General features: G+C 58.3%; 1 protein-coding gene across 1 annotated transcript; it reads right to left on the reverse strand.

Annotated features, from left to right (window-relative positions):
- Nucleotides 1-16,258: 16,258 nt before the first annotated feature.
- TULP1 (TUB like protein 1) lies at nt 16,259-19,909 on the reverse strand. The gene is made up of 9 exons (XM_062509836.1): nt 19,864-19,909; nt 19,621-19,755; nt 19,346-19,437; nt 18,981-19,157; nt 18,519-18,631; nt 17,918-18,026; nt 17,624-17,722; nt 17,169-17,340; nt 16,259-16,392 (listed from the first exon to the last, which is right to left on the reverse strand). The coding sequence occupies exons 1-9, from the start codon at nt 19,907-19,909 to the stop codon at nt 16,259-16,261; spliced, it is 1,077 nt and encodes a 358-aa protein (XP_062365820.1).
- Between the last annotated feature and the right edge of the window lie 992 nt (nt 19,910-20,901).

Below are 20,901 nucleotides of genomic sequence, written 5' to 3' on the forward strand. Positions count from 1 at the left end.
TTCCTCCTCCTCTTGCCCAGCTCCCAGTGCAGCGTTTCAGTGTTTTGCAATAACATGTTTGGCGGCAGCTGCCGGCGGTGGGAGCGGAGAGGTGTCTCCTGCGCCGCCGCGCTTCCCGGACGGGCTGGGAGTGTACAAAGGTCTCCAGCACAGACATCTCCTTTTAAAGGAACTGCTGAGCCCGCTGGCTCAAGTGCGCTGCGAGGCCTTGCTGCCTTTTTTTTTTTTTTTTCCTTTTATAAAAAAAGAAACTTAGCCCCCCCATCCCTCTCTCCCTCGTCGTGATGTGATGTCAACCCCTCCGGTCCCGCCGCCCATCCCTACCCGCGTCCCCCCCGCTGCCGCTCCCCCTCTTGCTGAGCACTGTGGCCAAATAAGGAGAACTGGATTGTAGGATCGAGCCAGCCGGCCAAGGGAGGGATGGCAGCAGTGGTGCTGGACGGGCCAGCAGCACCCCAGGGCCTGCAGCACCCCACCTGTGCCAGGGGGCTCCATGGTACAGCCCCTGGCAGGGATGCAGGCTCCAAACCTAGCAGGGTGTTGGGGATAGGAGGGCAGGGGAACACCAGGACCAGGCACTGCATAGGGATGGTGAGGGTGGCATATGGGGACAGGCCCAGTAGGACCCTCACTCCCCTCTGCAGCCCAGCAAGCGAATCAGGGCTCTGTCCTAGTGGGGCTCCCACCTACACTGGGGTGCAACTGCCTTGTGCTGAACCCTGGCTGCTTCACAGCAGACCAAGAACCCCTGGCAGACAAGACATGGGTGAACCTGAGACTCCTCAGCTTTTGCAGCAGCCCAAAACCCTGCAGCACCCAAAGGCCTCAATGGTCTCAGACCCCACAACAGCCCCATGGCAGCCCCAGAGCTCTCAGCATTGTGGTAGACCAGGAGCCCCCAGTCTCACGACACCTCAGTGATCAGGGACCCTGCAGCCTGGTGCCAGCCCAGGACCCCACAGCACCACAGGACTGCCATCAGCTCACCCTAACAAGGGGAAGCCCCAAGAGGTGGTGCCAGAAGGTGACTTTACAGGGACTCACCAAACCCCCTTCCCTCCCCACTTGACGGGTGATTTGGGGGCCAAGGGAAAAGCTATAGGGCTGAGAGCAAAAACCACGAGGCTGGCTGCACCACTGCAGGCAGCGTGCCCAGTGCCCTGGGTCACCGTGCCAGGCACTGCCTGCACAGGCAGGGTGACAGCTGACCCCACACCCCGCCTGTGACACGCGTGTCCCCCTCCCCTGGAGGTCCCCAGCCCCCTCCCACCCCACTCCCCCTCCAGCAGGGAAATCCCAGCCCAGCCTTTTCAGGGAAGCTGGGAGAGGAGGGAGGGTGATGCTGGGGCCCCGGCCAAGGTGCGAGGAAGCAGCTCCTCCTCCTTCTCCTCCTCCTCCACCGAACCTGCTTTTGGCCCGGCGAAGACATTGGATTTCCTGGAGGGAGGGTGCATGCACCGCGCTGACGCAAGGCACGGCCGAGTGCCGCTCCACCCTGCCCTTACAAAACACCAACAACAGCAGCAATTAGGGAACCGGCACGGCTGGACGGCCTGCGGAGACCGCGGCCAGACAGGCTCAGGGCAGGGAAGGGGACCGGACCTGCCGGAAAACATGTCACAGGCTCCTGCCTCCCAGCTGCTCCCCAGGGAGCAGGGCAGGAAGACCACCCGTCCCACAGCGCAGGCATCTCTGCAGGCTTTGGGGATGCCAGGACCACTGACCCACATCCCCAGGGGATGCTCTGAGGATGCTCACCACCCATGAACAGGGATGGTCACTGACACCCATGCCAGGAGGCCGTCCCCACTTCCAGCTCACTCGCCCCTCGCACAGTGAATTTGTGGGGAGCACACACTCCAGTGCACAGCTTTAGAGGGTGATGGAGAAGGCTGCACCCTTGTGAGGTCCCCCAGTGGATGCGGTGCCCACAGCAGGCAGGGGAGGATGTGTCCAGGGCAGCCCTTATCTCCCTGAGAGGTCAAGGCTGCCCAGGAGAGCGGGACGGTATTCCCGTGGTGTTCCCACGGCTCCCAGAGCTCGGCCCCAGCACCACGTGTGGGGGATGTGAGGGAAACCTGGGGCTCGAGCAGGCGAGGGGGCTGCAGGCAGCCACCCTGTTCGGAGAGCTGCTTGGGGCTGGGGACCCTGCTAAATCTATGGGAAACTTCTTTAAACCCTGCAAAGGCAAAGGGGGATGGGTGTTTTGTGGCAGGTGAAGGGAAGGAAATACTCTGGAGGCAGCATCTGCTGTCAGAGAAGCACCGTGGGCACCCTGTGAGTGTCAAAAGGAAGGAGCAAGGTGCTGCTGGATCCAGCACAACCAGCTGTGATAAGGATCGGGTCAGGGACGTGCAGGGTGGCACATGGGAGAGCACTTGGGGCTGGGAGCACAGGGACATTGTGACGTGGGCAGAGGTGCCCATCATCCCCACAATGCCCCCATGTACTCAGTCCTCATCCTTGACCCATGCTGCCGAGCTGGGGGACAGCATATTCCTCTTCCCCAGCATGCTCAGCCCCAAAAGCATCATCCCATCTGGTGCACCACGAGGCACAGCCCCTGCAGCCCTTGCACTACCCCAAAGCCCTTCCCAAACGGGGACAGGGGTGGTGGCTGCTGTCACAGCATCTCCTCAAACCACCTGGACTGGAGGGCATGGTCACCAGCACTCACTTCACAAGGGGGATTGCAGCACAGCATGTCCCCAGCTGGCAGTATCTAGAGGGACAAGGTGTGGGGCAGAGCAGCCCCAAGGACCCCTTCTTACCTGGGGTTCCCCACAACAGGCTGGGGACATTGGGACAAAAAGACTCTGCAAAGGTGCTGGGGACATTGTGGAGGCAAAGAACCCTGCAAAGACAGGGAGGGAGGGGGTCCAACTGCATTCTGGCTCCATCCCGCCTCCCCATGCAGGGGGCCCAGGGCAATCCAGCCCTTCTCCCTCCCCTCTGCACCCAGACCCCACGGCAAAAGGATAAAAGTTCATGACAAGCCTAGGCAGGATCAGCACAGAGCAGATCAGCCTCACACCGGCTCAGTGCCGCCTGCGCCAGCCCTGTGGGGGAACACAAGGCTGCTATCACCCCCTCCCCATCACTGTGACTGATGGCATCCACACTCCAGAGATGATGGGGACACGAGTCCCCCCCATCCTCCCTAGTGCTGAGTGTGCAGCCTCTGCCAGGGACTGCTCTGTGAGACCTCAAAGTGAGGTTCTAGGGTACCCCAGCTCCTGCGTGTCCTGGCACACTGGGGCTCAGTGAGAGCACAGCTGGAGGGAGCCCTGATACTGGCAGTGATTGGCAAGCAGGCAGAGGCTTTTGCTAATGTGCCCCTCATTTCAGGCAGAGTGGTGCTGGCCAGGGACTGTGTCCCTGCTCCTGGTTCTCCCCACCTGGTGACATGGCCAGGAGGAATGCTGCCCACATGATCACACAGCCACCAGCTCTGCAGAGCCCCTGGAAGGAAACCTAAAAGCTGTGGAGCTCCTAGTGGACACCACAACACACCAGAGAAGATGTTGCTGTGTCCACTGCAGTGCACAGAGCAGGATGCCCTTGGGTCTGCCAAGGATGACCCTGCAGCTCTTCACAGGAGCCCCATATCCCTGGCACCTTGCCCAGGGACCCTTTGGGAACACTGTGCCCTATTCCCACAGGGAAACACCATCCTGGCTGGCACAGGGCTGTCCCAGGGACAGCCAGATCTCACCAAGGTGGGTGGCAGTGGCTGAGCAAGAGGTGGCATGGCAGGAGGGCAGTGAAAGGAGGTTTGTTTACATTGTGCTCCTCTTCCAAACAGCTCTCGGGCTGCTCTGAGGGATTCCCTGGCTTCTGGAGGGAAGAGTGGCCACCCTGCTCTCTCCCACCCAGGTTTGCACCTTCTGACTGACCACGTCCTCTCTGAAGGGTCCCCTGGCACAGTCTGGGGACCCAGATGGTGGCAGAGCCCCTAGTGCACTAGGCCAGCTCCCCGTGAGACAGCCCAACTAATTTCCTCCCCTCTATCACTTCCTGTCCCTTCCGGCTTGGCGGGAGGCTCAGGAAGCAATCGCAGTGAGGAAACCGCAGGAAGCCACGTGGCAGCATCCCACCAGGGTCTGAAGAACTGCCAGGGCTGCCCCAGGCTCTCCATGCCCCCCAGCTCCAGCTGGACCCCAACAGCCAAAAGGTCCCCTAGCTCCCAGCAAAGCCTCCAGCTGGCAGGGATGTAGCTGGTCCTCGCTCAGCTGTGCAAGGTCGAGGGATGCTCAGACCCCTCATCCCAGGGGGCTGTGGATGAACAAAGAGAAAATGTGAGCGATTTGCTCACAAAATATTTGGGGCAGAGAGAAGGAAGGGGATGAGACAAACCCAGGACACAGCTCCCTCCTAAGGGCAGAATCACGGGCATGCAAACCAACCCTTCTATCCCCTCCTCTCCCCCAGCCCTGGCAGGGTGGCACAGCCAGGTTTCAGCTTCTGGAGGATCCAATCCGGTTTTGCTTGAGTCTTCAGGCTTAGGACCCGAGGGCAGAGGACAGACGGACACTGTAACCCAGCATGCCTCCTTGGCCCAATTACACTGCCCTGCCCAGCCAGGACGGGGCGTTTCACCCAGCAGCGCATAAATAGAAAGCTTTTAGAACATTAATTGCTCTCTGTGTTATGAAACGAGCTGGATGGAAACAACAGGGTTGGAGTTGCCTGCTGGGGATGGGCCACCCCTTTGTTGTCCTGTGACACCTCCAGTGCTGGTGGCCCATGACACAGCCAGTGCTGGACACAGCACCCATTGGGAACTGCTGAATTTGCCAAAATATATCCATCCCAGGATGTCTCCTCCTCAACATCCCCTGTAGATGAGTTCAGAGTGGCCAACAAGTCCTGAGTCCTCCTGGACCTCTCTCAAGGGGAAGCCAAGTGTCCCTGGTGTCAGGGGAGCACCAGAGAAGCCTGGGTCAGGCAGTTCTATGCCTGCAGTGGGACAGTGTCCGACCACTGGGGCCAGCCAGGCATCTCAGGGACCCCACCAGCCCTCTGTCCTGCTCCTAGGAGGAAAAATGTCTCCACAGAAGAGCTCCAGGTGCTGCTGACCCCATTTTATGCCACTGCAGCAGGGCCAGGGAAAACATCTCCCAGGGGACCCTACCAGGCAAGGAGGAGGAAGGCTGCAACAAATTTCACACCTGCCCCCAGCCGCCTCCGCCCCCATGAAACCCAAGCCTGCCCAGGCAGCAGCTGTACCCACTGCACCCGCTGGAGCCCAGGGCTAGCGCCGACTGCCACACTCACAGTTCCCAACCAGAGAAACCCCATGGGATGGGGGCTGAGAGAACTGACTGGGGGGTTCGGCTCCTGAGCCCAGACTCCTGGGCTGTCAGGCATTACCACCCCACCCAAGACATGGAGATGTTCCTGGCTGCCAGAGTCTGGCACAGAATGTGACACAGCACTGTCACCTGGCCATTGTAACCCCTGGGGGGGGGGGGGGCATGCTTCCCTGCCCTCCTGCAACGAGCTCAGAACAATCTCAGTGCCCAGCTGCGGTCCTGCAGGAGCTGTGATAGCAGGTACAGGCTGCCCTGCACAAACCCCATCAGCGACCTATTCCCAGAAAGGAATATTTTTATCCAGCACCGTTTCACTACCACCACCCCAGACAGTCCCAGCTAGGAAATCCTTGTGCATGTCAGGAGGGTGCTGGGAGCCTGTGGCAGCTCATCGCCTTCTCCCAGCGTCTCTTACCACTGCCCGAGCTGAGAGCTGGAGATGGGCACAGCAACTCCAGCTCCCGCAGACTGAAAAATTGCTCTGGAATCCTTGGGGAGGAAAATTGCTAAAAATACATGAAGGCAGTCTTTCTTGGTAAAAGAAGGAGCTCCAGCGAGGAGCCCAAGAGTGCCAGAGAGCCCAGCACAGCGTGTTAGACCCCTGCCCAGCACACTGATGTCCAAACACCACAGCTGGACCCTGACAACTCTGTAGTGCCATGCAGGCAAGGCTGCGAGGGGACACAGCAGCCACCCCATGCAAGAGCTGGAGCCCAAACTCAAGCCATAGCTGGGCACAGGTGCTGGCAAGGACGAAAAGCAGAACTCTGCCCAACTCATCTGCCCAGCACGTGGGCACAAAGCCGGGCAGGGAAAAGCAGGGTCTTGGACCAGACCTTCTCTCCCGGATTGTGAAGCACCCAGATCTTCCTGCTAATAAAAACCCGACGCTCGGTTGGGTCGGGAGCTCGCACGCCTGCGTGCGGGTGTGCTTCTTCCTAAACCCGAATTGCCTAAGCCGGCGGGTGGGAGGCAGGAGCTGGCTGCCTCTGGGGGAAGGGCGGGCGGCGAGGAGCTGGCATGGGAACGGCAGCCCATCCTCCACGCACCCGCGCCGCTCCGCGTCTGTAAACTTTGAACATCTTCCGGAGAGAAGTTAGTGGCTATTGTGAACAGCTGGATCTAATTTTACGAGGAGCGAGGAGGAGACAGTTGTGGGGAAATAATAAGGCTTGGCGCTCACAGGCGAGGATCCCCGAGCCCGGCCAGCCTTCCTGCCTCCACCGCACTCCGCCGGGGGAGCGCTGGCGAGACGATCCCGGCGAAACTGAGGCACGGAGCAGCGCGAGGCTCACCCGCCTCCCGGATAATGCGAACCGGGAATCCGGGGCTTTGCCCCTTTGTGTTTCCCCGGACCCACCGCTCCTCCAGCAGCCGGGACATCCGTGCGGGCACGGCTCTTACTCAGAGCACAAAATTAGGCTGCCAGCGCAGGGCTCCCCTTGCCAGCCCAAGGCAGCATCTTCAGAGCCAGGGTCGCCCAGTGCTCACTCTCGATGCTCGTGGGCACCGCGGTGCGAGTGCGACACCTCCCTCCAGCCGGCTGCTTCCCCTGAGGCTCTGCCCACCTCCTAAAATTAGCTGCAGCCCTGCTGTCCCCTCCCCGGCCACCCCCCGCAGCCCGGGGAGCTCTGCCAGCACACGCTCCGGGTCCGTCCCGATCCCCCGGCAGCAAAGGGGGAAAGGGATCAAGCAGCCTCCTCCATCACTCACACCTCGCCTGCCACCCGCCAGCCTGCGCTCCCCGGGAGCAGGGCAGCCCCGCAGTCACCTCTGTGCCTCGCAGGAGCGTGCCCGGGGGTGAGCTCGGGCATTATGGAGCAGAGACCCAGCACAGCCTGTGACACACCCAGTGCCCCGCTGGGAGGTGGCAGCGGTGGGCACGCCGGGTTTTCGGTGCTGCTGTTGTCTCATGGAAGCATAATGGGGAACGGTAGAGCCCACTAGCATCACATCTGTTTGGGACAGGAGCATCACATCTGTTTGGGACAGGATGGGGGGACGAGTCCCATCGGGATTTGTGCTGCGAGGACGGGATGTGCCTCGTGCCATCACTATTTCCCCAAATCCTTCGCCCACAGGTACAGCTGCACCAGCGTAGAGCCCTGCTTGAACACTGTCACCACAAGGCCACCATCTGCCAACCCTAAGAATCAGACCACGAGGTTCACGGCCTGTCACCTCCAAAGGGCTCGGCCACATGTGCTCATCAGGAAACCCTGCCACGAGCAGCACGGGGAGCCCCAAATGGCACCAGCACGGCATGACCCCCAGCTCCCACTGCCAAGCCAGGCCAGCGGGCTGACCGGCACCACGAGGAGGTTTTCCCGGGGCCCCTCTCTCCCATTTCACAGGCGGAGAAAACTGAAGCAGCAGGAGCTGCAGCAGCATGTCCAGACCCGCAGCAGGATCCGGACGTGCGTTATCGCTCAGGGGGGGCCGCTCCTGCTGCGTGCCCGCTGCAGGCTGGTGCGGGGCATGGCCCCGCTGGCTCACCCCATCATTACCCTCCCTCCCTCCAAAAAAACATTTCATAAGTCACCACGTGACGGTGGCAATAGCGAACGCCCATGCGCTTCAGGTGTCTGCCCCAACCACAACACACAGGTGCCTGGGCTCGGCCACCGCGGCACCCAGCCTGGCCCCCACCCCAAATAACGCCTTGGACAAACAGCTGAGAAGGTCAGGTCATGGCCTGGCAAATCCCCCGTGGATGGAAGCTTCCAAAATCAAGGGTAGTTGGTTATATCCCGTCCACCAACAGCGCTCAAGGTGATGTAAACACTGTTTACATCCCCGCCAGCCCCTTGCCATAGCCATCAAGGATTTAATGACAGAGGGAAGCTCCTAGAGATGAGACGTTTTTGGGAAAGCATCCGTCCACTTCAGTGATGGATGGAGAGATTCCAGCCTCATGAAGAGCCTCAGGATGGCTCTTGTCACATAAATCCCAGTAGCACTCCTGGTTAGGGCTTTCCTTCCCCTTCTCCCCTCTTCCCCTCCATTTTTCACTCCCACAGACAGAACTAACGCAGTAAAACACATTTCTCCCGCCACCAACAGCCCAAAATTGCCCATTTATGCCTTTTCTGGCTGCTGCGTGCCTGCATCCAGTCTCACCACCGATCTCACCTGCCACCAGCCTCGTGCTCTCTGTGTGTTTGATGGGAGCTGCGCGGTTTACCTGCTTTTTAATACATTAATTATAGCTGATTACTGCTGCCACCCCCACCTCCTCAGTGCCATGACCTGCTCACATACCGCCAGGAAAAGGCTCCTTCCTTTGGCACAGTGCCAGGGCCACCGGGACTTGCCTCCCAACCCACTTGGTGGTGGCAAGATGGGGATTAAATGGCGATTAAAAGGAGATGCTGTTTCTGATATCATGATAAACAGCCACCGCATGTCATGGCAAATGCATGCAAGTCCCTGTTATTGATGGAGATGGAGGATTCTGCTTTGCAGGAAAGGGATTTTAGATGTGGGATGACTGCTGGAGGGTTATCCTGTCCAAAATGCCCTGGTTGAAACATCTCCCTACTCTGAGCTGCACCCCAATGTTGCAGTCACCTCGGGCAGGACAAGGCTGTTTCAAACACCTGGGTGCCATTTATAGAAGGTGGCTGGACCCGCTGCTTTCAAAGGGTTATTCCTGTCAGAAAATCCAGTGTAGTGCCAGCCACATGCCCATGGTGGGGAGGTAGCTGAGTGCTCAAGGTCCCTGGGGATGGCAATGTCCCCCTGTGTCACCCAGCTGTGAGGAGGAATTGCTAACCCCACAGCCATCTGCAGCCTCTTCCCATGGGAATGCTGACCCTGTAACACTCAAACAGGGCTAAATCCAGAGCCTTCTCCCCATGGGACAGTCATGCTCACCCCCTCTGGTGGGGAAATGCTGGGGCACTGCCACAGTGACCATCACCTGCCCTGTCACCAGCATCCCAGTCCCCCTACCCATTTCTCTCCTGACTTCACCACCGAGTGACCTTGGCAAGCCCTCACCCCTTGCCCACTTTGGGGACCTTCCATTTCATCTTCCTCCAGTTCTTGGGGAAAATGACCCCCAAGGAGTGTGAGCTGTGAGGCCACAGAGGCCCCAGCACCAGTGGGTGCACGGGGTGCTCATCAGCCTGGCAAACCCCAATTCTCCACTCAGCATCACGAGCGCTCCAACACCAGGGGGAGGTTGGCAGCCCGGCTGGCAGGGCCCCCCAGGGTGGCTGGGCACTGCCAATGCCCTGACTCACAACACGCACGTACCCGCGCGGGGTAAAGCGATAGGAGGGGAGAGAGGATGCCGGAGCCCAAAATACCCCGGCGTGCCTGACACAGGAGATTATCGCTTCGCTGATGGGACCATCGCCCAGCCCAGCTTGTCCCGGCTCCCTGCAAAGCACCAAAACCCCCCAAAACTTCTGCCTTCACCTTTCCCCCTGCCACCCCATGCCAACCACCCAACAGCAGTGAGCAGCTGCAGGGTGCCCGCCATACTAGCCGGGCCACTGGTATAATTTCCAGCTGGTTTCTTCCCAGTTTTGTTTTTTTGTTTTTTTTTCAGTCAGGAGAAGCCAAATGTGTTGTGTAGGGCCTGAGCGGTTTCAGGGGTTGGAGGTGGGTGGCTCTGCGAGGGCTTGGCCGTATTTTCCTTCCAAGGGGGTTAAGGGGTAAAAGACCAGTACCAAACCCAAGGAGGGTGTAAAAATAAAACAATAATAATAATAATAATAAAGATGACACACTGCTGAAAATTATACATCTAATTGCTGCCTTGTTAGCAAAGCACCCCTATGACGAGGCATAAAGTGTTTAGCATACAGTCAGTGCGTGGTCATCCCTTACATGCGTGTGACACACATGTAGCGTGACACGCGGGTGACCCCGCACCTCACCCGGGACCCTCCCGCGCCGCTTCCCCGAGGGGCTCCGGCCGGGGCGGGCAATCCCTGTCCGTAACGTCCAGCGCCCGCCCCGAACGCTCCCGACGTGCGGGCACAAGGCCCCTTTGTCACTCCGGGGATGCGCCCGGGGGGAACTCGGCGGGGACCGGTGCGGGGGCAGCTCAGCCCCGACGGGGCGGGAGCCCGGGGACCCGACGTGGGGTGGGGGGAGAGTGAAAACAGCCCTACTGTGCCCCCCCCCATGCACATACCCCATCGGGGGTCGTCGGGGGGAGCGCCGGGGGGAGGCACCGAGCTGCCGGCCGGAGGGCGACCAGGGCTGGTGCGACCCCGCCGCCCCCCGCCATCCGCCGGGGCTCGGGGCAGGCGGAGGGCTGCGGGCCGGGAGGAAGGAGGGGCTGGAGGAGGAGGAGGCGGAGGAAGGGGGGTTGGGAATCTCTTCCCGGCGAGCGCTTACCTGCTCCGTGCTCCGGAGGGGCTGGGCCGGCCGAGGGTGCCGGGAGCGGGGCCGGGGCCGGAGCGGGGCCGGGGCCGGGCCGGGCCGGGGCGGGCGGCAGGAATGCGGGGAGCGCGGCGGGCTCCCGGGTCCGCGCACGGAGCCAGGCGCAGGGACGGGAAAGTTTATGCGAGGGAGGAGCGGAAAGTTGGGAGTCAATCAGGAGGCGGCGGGGCCGGGCCGGGCCTCCTCCTCCTCCCCTAACCTCCTTCTCCTCCTCCTCCTCCTCGTCCTCCTCCTCCTCGTCCTCGACCTCCTCCTCCTCCTCCTCCTCCTCCTGTTCCTGGCCCTTCCTCCCGCCCGACCCTCCCGACCTCCCCGTCGGGGCAGCGAGCAGCGGAGATGCCGGACTTCCCTTACACAAGGAGGGATTTTTTGGTTGTTTGTTTTTTGTTTTTTGTTTTTTTTTTTTTTTTTTTTTTTTTTGGGGAAAGGGCAACCCTGGAGTTCGGCCCGACTCGGGCTATGGGAGCGCCCTCTATGAGCCTTCCTCACCTTCCTCCTCTTCCTCCTTCTCCCTCCGGCATTCCCGGGATGCGGCCCTGGGATGCGGCCTTGTGCAAGGACATGAAGGTGCTGTTGTCCCGTGTTGTCCTGTCCCTTCCGCAGCCGGCCAGGGTCACCCGTGCACACCTCCATCCCCTTCCGCACATCTTCATCACCCTCTGTGCTCACCTTATCCCACCCTTCGTTCCCACTCCACTCATCGTGATCCCTGTGCTCACCTCCATCATCCCCTTCCACACATTTTCATTGTCCTCTGCGCACTGTGAAGCCCTGTCACACATTTTCATCCTCCTCTTCCTTCCCATCCTGATATCTTCATCCCCCTCCAAACACCTTCATCTCTCTCCTCATCCTCACACACACACACTCATGCTCTGCATCCCACCAATCTACAGATTTCCTGCTTCTCCCAGACATCCACTCCGTGGTGCCCAGGATGGGGATTTCAGCCCACACTGTTGGGATTTCTCAAGGGAATTCAGCCAGGATCCAGGCCATGGTCACTTCCTCTGAGTGAGCTGATGGGTGGTAACGTGCTAAACCACAGCAAGCAGATCATATACAAATCCCTGGCCACGACTCAGCCTGACCATGCAGCCCCAAAAGGGACAAACCCCAGTCCCCCTGGCCACTGGGCCAGCGCACACAACAGGCCTGTGCCACACTGCCCAAAACCCCCAGAGATAAATCATGGTGAGGAATCCTCCTACCGCCCTGCTTGGAGAAGGGATGTTCTTTGCATCCCATTCCTTCTAGAAACATATTTTTCTAATTTTCGTCATGAGCTTGGTTGTATTAAAGCGTTTTGGGACAAGACAGCCAATGCTTCAGTCCGCGAAGTGACAGGCTCTGAAGCATCCAGCGCATTCAGCAATTGTGTGTGATTCATAAAGCCATATCGCATTCTTCCACCCTTGGCCTGCTGCTAACTTGTAAGAAATCTGGACCAAAAACTGCAACAAAATGGCTGCTATTCTCCAAGGGCTGTTCAGAGCCTCGTTACTCATCCCTTACTTGGGCAAAAATGACATTGAGTGCTCCTGGAGATGACAGCCTTAATTGAGTTCAATAGGAGTTTAGGCTGAGTAAGGCATGAGCAAACAAGTGTGCATTAGCCCATGAATAAAAAGCGTGATCCACAAATGTTTAGGAACACATGTAACGCTGAGCAGGGGAGTGTTGAGGGGGTCACTGCTGCTCTGGCCTTGCCATTTGAGCAGGGGTCTAGCTACAGCATACAGCACGACTGATAGTGATGCTGGGATGAGCTTGTTCAAGAGTGCAAAGATTCAAGGCTAGCTCAGTGGTTTGTTTCCCATTCTGCCTCTTAATTTTTATTTATTTTCCTCCTTCAGAAGTCCATAGTCCTTGTTTCTGCTATTTTTTTGTCCACTGGTGGGAACAGCAACTTCCTTTCTCAAATTATAATATAAAAGAGCTGCAAGCTGCAATGCCATAAATAATATTTTCTTATGGCCAGAACATCCAAGTCTAGGCAAGACACCAAGAACAGCTACAACATTGTAAAACTCCAACACTTCTCCAGAATGGATCCACTAATTAAAAAATTACTCCTTTTAAAAAGCAGTTGAAAAATATTGGCTTTCCTGCTGCTGCCTGTTGCTTGCTGCACTGAGAAGGAGCCCATCCTTCAAAGCCACAGCTGACCTAACCAGCAATGAGTCTGCCTTTCCCTCTAAAAAATATTACCAAAATAAATACAAGGGGAGAGAGAGGGAAGAGAAGAACACCTTGTCACAATCAGTTCTTTAATTAATTAAAGTATCACCACTTCAAAGTTGGAGAGAGATCCCCCAGGGCTGGGGCCGTGGCAGCTTGCTGGGAACCAAACAGCTCCAGCCCTTCCGTTGCTGGACGAGGACTTTCCCAGTGCTGCTCTCCCCTTTCACGCCCCCCAGGATGTACCAGCCCTCCCCTCCTCAGGCTGCCTTCCCGGTGGGGCATTTTCCTCCTGGAACCCATGGAAATATCTGTCAGCCCCTCCAAGAGATCAGGGCTCAGAACTGGGTGCACAGAGCTCCCCAAACCCCAGGGGTCTGCGGAAGAGGGAGAAGCCAGCAGTTTGTGGGAGCCTCCACATCCACCTTCCTACTCAGCTCTGGACCAGCATCTTTGAACTCATCAGCTTGGGATGGGGATGAACTATGGAGAGAGCCACCAGCACTGTAGTGACACTGGTCCTGGCTCGGATGTGCTGCTCAGCAGTGAGGTGGGGCCTTATTTTTTTCCTCCCCTTTGCCTTATAAGCATCTCTGCAAAAATAAAACACATTTCCCAGGAGGTTCCCTTGAGGAGCTGACGACAGTCTCCTCTGGCTACTGGCCATGCTTGAGCCCCTGCACGAGCACTTTGTGGGGTTAAATCCATGCCTGCAGCACCAGCCCAATGACAGCACCCCTAAAACGAAGCTTTGGGGAACCTCAAACTCTTCACACTGCAGGGAAAGCATCATCCCTGGGGATTGAAGAAACCCTTTCTCCAAGGTATACACACACTTTGGACTCAAACACCATTGATAAGGCTCTTTCTTCTTTTTTTTTTTTTTTTATCTTTTCTTGCAGCAAGCATTCCTTCCACACCCACGCACACCCCAGCATCCTCAGCCATTGGTCTGCCGGCGCATCCGTCACACTTTCCGCCGGCCAAAGTAGATACACATTTCAACTGTTTCCATCCCTCATCTCCTCTGGTGTTAACAGCCAGCGCAAACAAAGGGCCCAAATATCCATCGCCCTATTAAATTGTTTTCATTCGTTTCTTCTGCCACAGTTGGTTTGCGTTAGAGGGTTTGTAAAAGGGATTTCGGGTGGGTGGCTGAGGCAGTGGCTGCGCTGAGATTGGGTGCCACTGCATGGGACACCCGTGGCAGGGATTTTGCTCTGCCATGGGTGACAGGCCAGGAAACCTGAAGGGTTTGAAAGCAGCAATGGGCAAATGAAAATGGAAATGTTTTGGGTGAGGGGAAGGAGAATCAGCCTGGGGAGCAGCTGGGATAACAGCAGACAGAATCTGGGGAGCCCAAACCCCTCTGTCTTACCCCGCTGCTTCTTTTTTCCTTGCACTGGAGGAAATGGGGACAAGTATTAGCTCAACCGTTAGCTGAGCTCGTCACGATTTCAAACAGATGTTGGGTTTGTGGCTGGATTTGGGCAGAAAGCTCTTGCTTTCCCCACATTTGCTGGCCATACCTTGCCAGGGACGCTGGCCCTGAACTGCTGTGGCTGGTTCTCCCTTTAGCTCACAAGATGTTCCCTGAGCTCGCTGCATAGATAATGGATGATGTCCCACGTGGGCTGGCTTGTCCCCAAGCTGTCCACTGCTGCCTGCCCCACCACCAGCATCTGCCTGTGAATCATGGAGCCCAGATTCATACAGCTGGGGAAAATCTCCTCTCCCATCTGCAAAGCACTGGGGTAGATGATCACCAGTGGTCCAGCAGCAGCTCGTGGTCCCCCTGTCATTGTCATTTGGCCTCAGCTCCACACAGGCTCAGGCCATGGTGATGTTGTGACACTCCCCAGAGAAGATGAGCATCCCTCTTGCACAATCACGTCCATCTCATCCATCTGCTCTTCAGCCTTTCTGCTGCAGCTGCCTCTCAGCTGCATTAATTTGGGAGGCTCATATCACCCCCAGAATGGGGGAACAACCCCTTTGTGTCCGGGGAAGGGAATCCCACATGGTTCTGGAGTCAGTGTGTGAGCTGAGCAGGTGGGAGAAACAGTACCAGAGAGCTGAGGATGATGTTTCAAGGCTCCTTGGCATGTCCCCATTCTTCTCACCACTGAATTAATCAGATTTGGGACTGTTCGTGCAGCCAAACATCCTCACCCCATAACTGGTGAAACTGGGGGCATGAACTGTCCTGTTCCCAGTGGGCTGTCTCTCTTCAGCATCTCCCCTTCCCAGTGACTCCCTGCAGCTTCCCACCAGTCTGAGATGGGGGGTGGCACCTTCTGTCCAGCACCTCTCACGAACAAAGAGCACCAGTGAGGCGGCTGTGGGGACACCTGGGGCACATCAGGTGTGGAGTGGCATCCCAGAGTAAAGGGGCAGCAAGAATTGAGGGCACGGGGAGCTCAGCAGGGCCCATTTGGGTGCTGAGCGTGACTCAGCACCGCACCACACCTCATGAGTCACTCCACTGCTTCCTGGTGCACCCTGAGTTTTCTCTTCCAGGTCTCTTCTGGCAGTACTGGCCCAGCTGGGCCCCCTGCCAGAAATGCAAGCTCTGCCTCACGTGCCTCCCAGCCCTCCTCTGCTGGCACTGTCACCCCTTGGCATGTGCCTGTGTGCTGCTGGTGCCAGGCTGCTTCCTAGAGACCCAAATCCCCAGCATTTTCTGGGCAGTGGGGTGAAACCCAGTGGGTACAAACATACCATGGGTACCAGCCATCCACTACACCAGGACAAAACGGGGCAAAAGAGAGGCTTTGTGCCTGGTGGGCAATGAGGTGGGATGGCGGTCTTTAGATGGGAGCTTAGGCAGAGCCCACCTGCATGTGGGCAGGGATGAGGAAGCACAAAGTGAGGAGACCACCTACATCCTTCTCACTGGGAGACTGAACATAAAGATACAAACCATAACAAACAAACAAAACCAAAAAACCCAAAACAAACAAACAAAAAAACAAAACAAAACAAGGAGAAAAAAAAAACACAACAAAAATGCAGGGGTGGGGGATGAATTTCCAGGATCTGAGTCCAAACGGATGAGACAGGGATTGCAGTCAACCTCATCTGCTGAATATGGCTACACCTCCAGCCTGGCTCTGCCATCACCCCAGCCCAGAGATTTGCCCCGAATTTGCCTGGAGAGGGTGGCTGCAGCTGGGTGAGCATTCCACAGCACTCGGTGGGCACCAGGTGCCTTGAACCACCCCAGGAACAACTGTGACTGCAAGAAGGTGGAAATGCAGGGAGCGAAACAGGACAGGGATGCAGGAGCATCCTCTGGGCACTGGCGGGCAGCCCCGGTGGTCCCAGCAGCCCCGGTGGTCCCAGCAGCCCCGCAGCAGGAGCTACTCGCAGGCCAGCTTCCCATCGAAGCTGGAGAGGGCGATGGCAAAGGCCTGCACGGCACACAGGGGGTAGTTGTAGTCCATGGTGAAGGCGTCGTCCGCCACACGCCCAAACTGCATCACGATGTAGTCGGCTGCGGGAGAGAGGGTGAGCCACCAGGCTGTCACCTGTGCACCCAGCCTGTCTTTTCCCAACAAGCCCAAAAGGAGCTGCCCACACGCCCCCACCCAAACACAGCCTGTGACTCCTGCGCTGTGCTGCAGCACAGATCACCGAAATGCATCATTTTCCCATTGACACCTCCCTCCAGCACCCCCCTCCCTGGGTGCCACAGCCCCCCAAGGGACAGGGACCCCACTAACCCCCCCCCCCCCCCCCCCCCCCCCCGACCGTGGGATTGCTGCTACTGGAGGGCGGGTGACAGGAAATCTGTAAAAATAACCAGGGGCCCTCAAGAGGCTTTTTCTGTCCCGTAACCCAACACCCCGGAGGCCAAGGGCTTCTGACTGCGCCGGACAGGTGACGAGCAGCCGCATCCAGACAGAGCTGCTGCCACCCCTGAGGGACTGTCCCCAAGGCACAGTGCACCCCAGGGTGGCCTGCCAGCAGCGTGGGGTGTGTGCTGGGGCAGTGCTCTGGGCTGAGTGGGTGGCTGCAGTGTGATGAGGGCTCAGCACCCCACAGGATTTGTCCTTGCCCTAAATCTGCCTGGCAACAGCAGCCCCACATGCCCCCCCCTGCCAGCACCAGTGCCCAAGGGCAGCTCCTGGGAAGTGCCTGGCTGGCTTCATCCCAGCTCCAACAAAGGCAGGCAGGACCCCAGAGCATTAAAAAACTAAACCTTATCAAAGCGAGTGGGTGCTGGGGCCGGCTCATGACGCAGTGCTCCCCCACCCCGTCCCAGCTTACGGTCACTGCTGTGCACGATCTGGAAATTTTTGACGGAGGCGTGGGTGACCCGGCCGTGGAAATTGAGGACGTAGGATTGGGTCTCATCATTCCACACTGGAGCTTTGTTGTGCAGCTCGATCACGTTGTCCATGTTCCTGTTCTGCCATCGCATCAGGAGGCCGTCGTTATCCTGGGGAGGGGCAAGAGGGAGTGGAGCAGAATTGGAGTGGCCCCTCCAGAGCCCTGCCACCTCCTGTGGCTTGACTGGGGGATGCTCTGTAGCAGTACCCATCTGGAAATGGGATTGATAGTGGAAAAATAAAAACAGACACTATGTCTTCTGCCTCCCAGGGACACCTTGAATTTCAGGGACACCTGAAAGCCTCTCCATGCCCCAAGGTGGATAGAATCCAAGGTGGTGCCCAGCAAACCCAGCTCCCAAGGAGTTTCTCCCAGTCTGATCCCTGACTTACGTTCCGGGGCCGGATGGGCACCCTCTCACAGTCAGCATTCATCCCAGGGATGATCACAGTCATCTTCCGGGGGCCTTTGAACCCTAAAACATTGGTCTCCTGCAAGAGAAACCCTGCCTCTAAAACCAGCAACCGCTGCAGGTTACAGCCTCTCATGGGGGCTGAAGGAGGGCTCAGGGGTGGCTCCTGCCCATCCTAGATCTCTGCAAGTCCCAGTGAAGGACAGCAGGGTGGGAGCCCCTCCCTCCCTGCCCGGGAGAGCCGGGAAGGAGCTCCCTGTGTGGCTGCTCTTACGTAGACCACGGCCGAGAGCTCCTGCCGCACGTTGGACCAGTCAGCGTTGGCCCTGTCGGGGTTTGCGCCGTTGTCAAACACGGTGAACCTCGTACCCATCAGGTTGGATCTGCAACCAAGGGTGGGAGACGGCCGTGGCTGATGCCACTGAGTCCCCTCCATCCCCCGCTGTGACCCCTCTCCAGGCACAGCCTTGGCTTTGGTCTGGCTGCAAACCCCCGGTGCTGCACCCCACCAATGCTGACCTTCCCACTCTTCAGTGATTTTCTCAGGTTCAAGGAATCCCTAAATCGGGGTGTGATAGGGTGCTGCCACCACAGGGACCCCCAGCATTGCTGTGTGGCTGCTGGCAGTGCAGGCTGGGACTTGCCAGGTGCCTTTTCTAGCCTTGACCTGTCTGCTGGGAGGAACCGGCCAAGCTTGTTTTCCCCTCTCAGCCCCCCACCACTCCTCAGGTCAGACACAGCAGTGGGAAATGCTGAATTTAGCCTCCTGTCTACCCCAGCCATAGCCTGGTACAGCCTGTGAGTCATGGAGTGGGAAGAGGTTGCTGCAGAAATGGGGTGCCACCAAACTGGGGTGCCACCTCCCCTGCTCCTACCTCAGCTTCCCGATGAAGTTCTCTCCACCCCGTGACAGGTCAGTGGGGTCAATGGAGATGAGGTAGTTGGAGGTTTTGCTCTTCTTACGCTTCCTCCCAGCAAGGAGGAACACCTGGTAGAGCAGTGGGACCGTGTGGGAATGGGACATTGTCATTGCCATTGCCACTGCTGTCCCCAGCAAGTCACTGCCATGACCTTGAGCAAGTCATGAAGATGATCCCCGAGATACTGTCTACATTATAGGGCAGGAGGGGCTGAGACCAGCCCAGCTTTAGCACAGCTTATAGCCACCGTTAGCTCATCATCACGGGAACCATCCACAGGGGCATTTCCCAGGAGGAATTGCAGGAGAGGGGAGCAGCCTCATTCAGGTTGCACTAGCACAGGGGGATGCAGCCCAGTATCCCGCCCAAACCCTGAGGGTGCTCCCTGGGATGAGCAGAGCCCCCACCCCAAATCACCTTCTTGTCATTGTCCAAGTGAAGGTAATAGGTGGGGTAAAGCCCCCGGTCCATGCCCTTCTTGTCCCGCGTCACCCGGCACTTGACAGTCACTCCCTGTGGCGCGGGCTGCAGCACAAACTCCTCCAGGTTGTCCACCTCGATGACAGGGGACGGGGGCCTCTCCTCCTTCTGCTGCTGGTGAGAGGAGATGGTGACCCCAGAACCCCCCCTCCATCCCCAGCTAATTGGTCCTTGCTATCCATCCCCCCTGGGCTCTGCAGCTGGTGCCTTTGGGGACACTCTAGTGGGTCTCACTGGGGGATGCTGCAAACCTCCTGACTTGCTCTGAGGGGATCCTCATTGCTCTGAGGGGTCTTTGGTACCTTCTTTGATTTCTTTGCTTTCCCCTTCTTGTTGGAGTTTTTCTGCAGGGTCTCCGTGGCCTCCTCCTCACTCTCAGCCCCTTTGGGAGGAACTGCGGGCAGGAAAAGGTAGGGGCACAGCAGGGAGAAGATCCTGACTCCACTGAGTCCCAAAATCAAGCTCAGCATAGACCCATGCCAACATCAGTGACTGTAACCCCCCTTTCCATGGCCAAGCTCACTGCAGCCCCAGAAACCCCACCAGAACCCTCCACCCTCCAGTGCCAGGCACTCACCTTTCTTTTTGGATTTTTTCTCTTTTGGGGGGTCCCCACCAGTCTGAAAGAGGGATGCTGGGTTTTTCTTCTTCTCTGACCTAATGGGTTTGGTGCTGGAGTCGGAATCGTCCTCCTCATCACTGCTGGTGGCAGCTGTGAGGGACATGGGGGACATGGTCACACAACACTGGGTGCTGTTGGCTCAGGGTGATGCCATCAGGCAGCAGGACTGGCTGCCACCCCCTCCTGCTTGTCCCATACCTTTCTTCTTGCTTTTCTTGTCCTTCTTCACCTGGAACACAGACATTGGCTCCTTCTTGGTGCTTTTGGCAGATTTGGCTTTGCTGTCAGGGTCACTCTTGTCTTCTGCTGGGACAGAGGAGCTGATGACCAGCCAGGCAGGGGGTGAGAATGGGCAGTGATGGGGACAAGGAGGTGACAGGGTCAGAGCAGCAGGAAGGGCTGAGCTGGGTGCAGATCACATGGGGAGGGGGCGATGGCTCTGCAGCCCCCGGAACGGGGTGCAAGGCACTTCCCTCACCCCATCAAGGACAGATGACAGTGGCAACAGAGCTGGGCTTAAGCCATCCCTGTCCTCTGGGCACTCACCCTTCGGCTTCAGCTTCTTCTCTCCCCCGCTTGAGAGGGGCTCTTTGGGAAGCTTCTTCTTGAGCTTTTTTGGCGGGTTTTTATTCTCCACCTCTTCTTCCTCTTCCTCATCATCCTCATCCTCAGCCGGCTCTGCCCAGAAGTGACCACAGCATCAGCCAACACAACGTCCCTTGGCAGCGAGAGTTCCCAGCCTCGTGGTGAGCGAGGAGGGGCCGTGCCGGGGTGGCGGTGGCCGGAGTGGCGGTGGCCGGGGTGGCGGTGGCCGGGGTGGCGGTGGCCGGGGTGGCCGCTCACGCTGTCACCCCGAGCTGGGGCGCGGGGCGCGTCCAGCGCAGCCACAGCGCTCTCTCGCGGCCCAGCCTCGCCGAGAGGAGCCGCTTTCCGCTCCAGAGAAGTGCCCGCGGACCCGAGCGTCACCTTCCCAGGGAGTGTGTCACTACCCTTTGCCCCTCTCCCCCTCGACACCAACTCCCCGACCAAGGCAATGAGCGCGGCTCCCCCGTCACATCCCCGTTTCTCCCAGGTCGGTAGCTGGGTTTTAGCCATAGAGCTGTGCCGAGGATGTGCCGAGCCCCAGCTGAGCCCCAGCAGGCGCTGGGAGCACCGACTATCACCGACTGTGCACAGGCGCTATCGGGACGTGGTGCAGGGGAACACGAGGTGTCACGAGTGCCTGCAGAGGGGTGG

Source organism: Cinclus cinclus, chromosome 27 (genome assembly GCF_963662255.1).
Source record: "Cinclus cinclus chromosome 27, bCinCin1.1, whole genome shotgun sequence".
In the NCBI taxonomy this organism is placed as follows: Eukaryota; Metazoa; Chordata; class Aves; order Passeriformes; family Cinclidae; genus Cinclus; species Cinclus cinclus.

Excerpts from the sequence above, each read along its gene's own strand:
- TULP1 (XM_062509836.1), bottom strand. The coding sequence starts at position 19,909 with ATGTCTGTGTTCCAGGTGAAGAAGGACAAGAAAAGCAAGAAGAAAG. Across the intron at positions 18,027-18,518 it reads AACTTCATCGGGAAGCTGAG|ATCCAACCTGATGGGTACGA; the intron begins GTAGGAGCAGGG and ends CCTTGGTTGCAG. Across the intron at positions 17,341-17,623 it reads TGCCCATCCGGCCCCGGAAC|GATAACGACGGCCTCCTGAT; the intron begins GTAAGTCAGGGA and ends GCCCCTCCCCAG.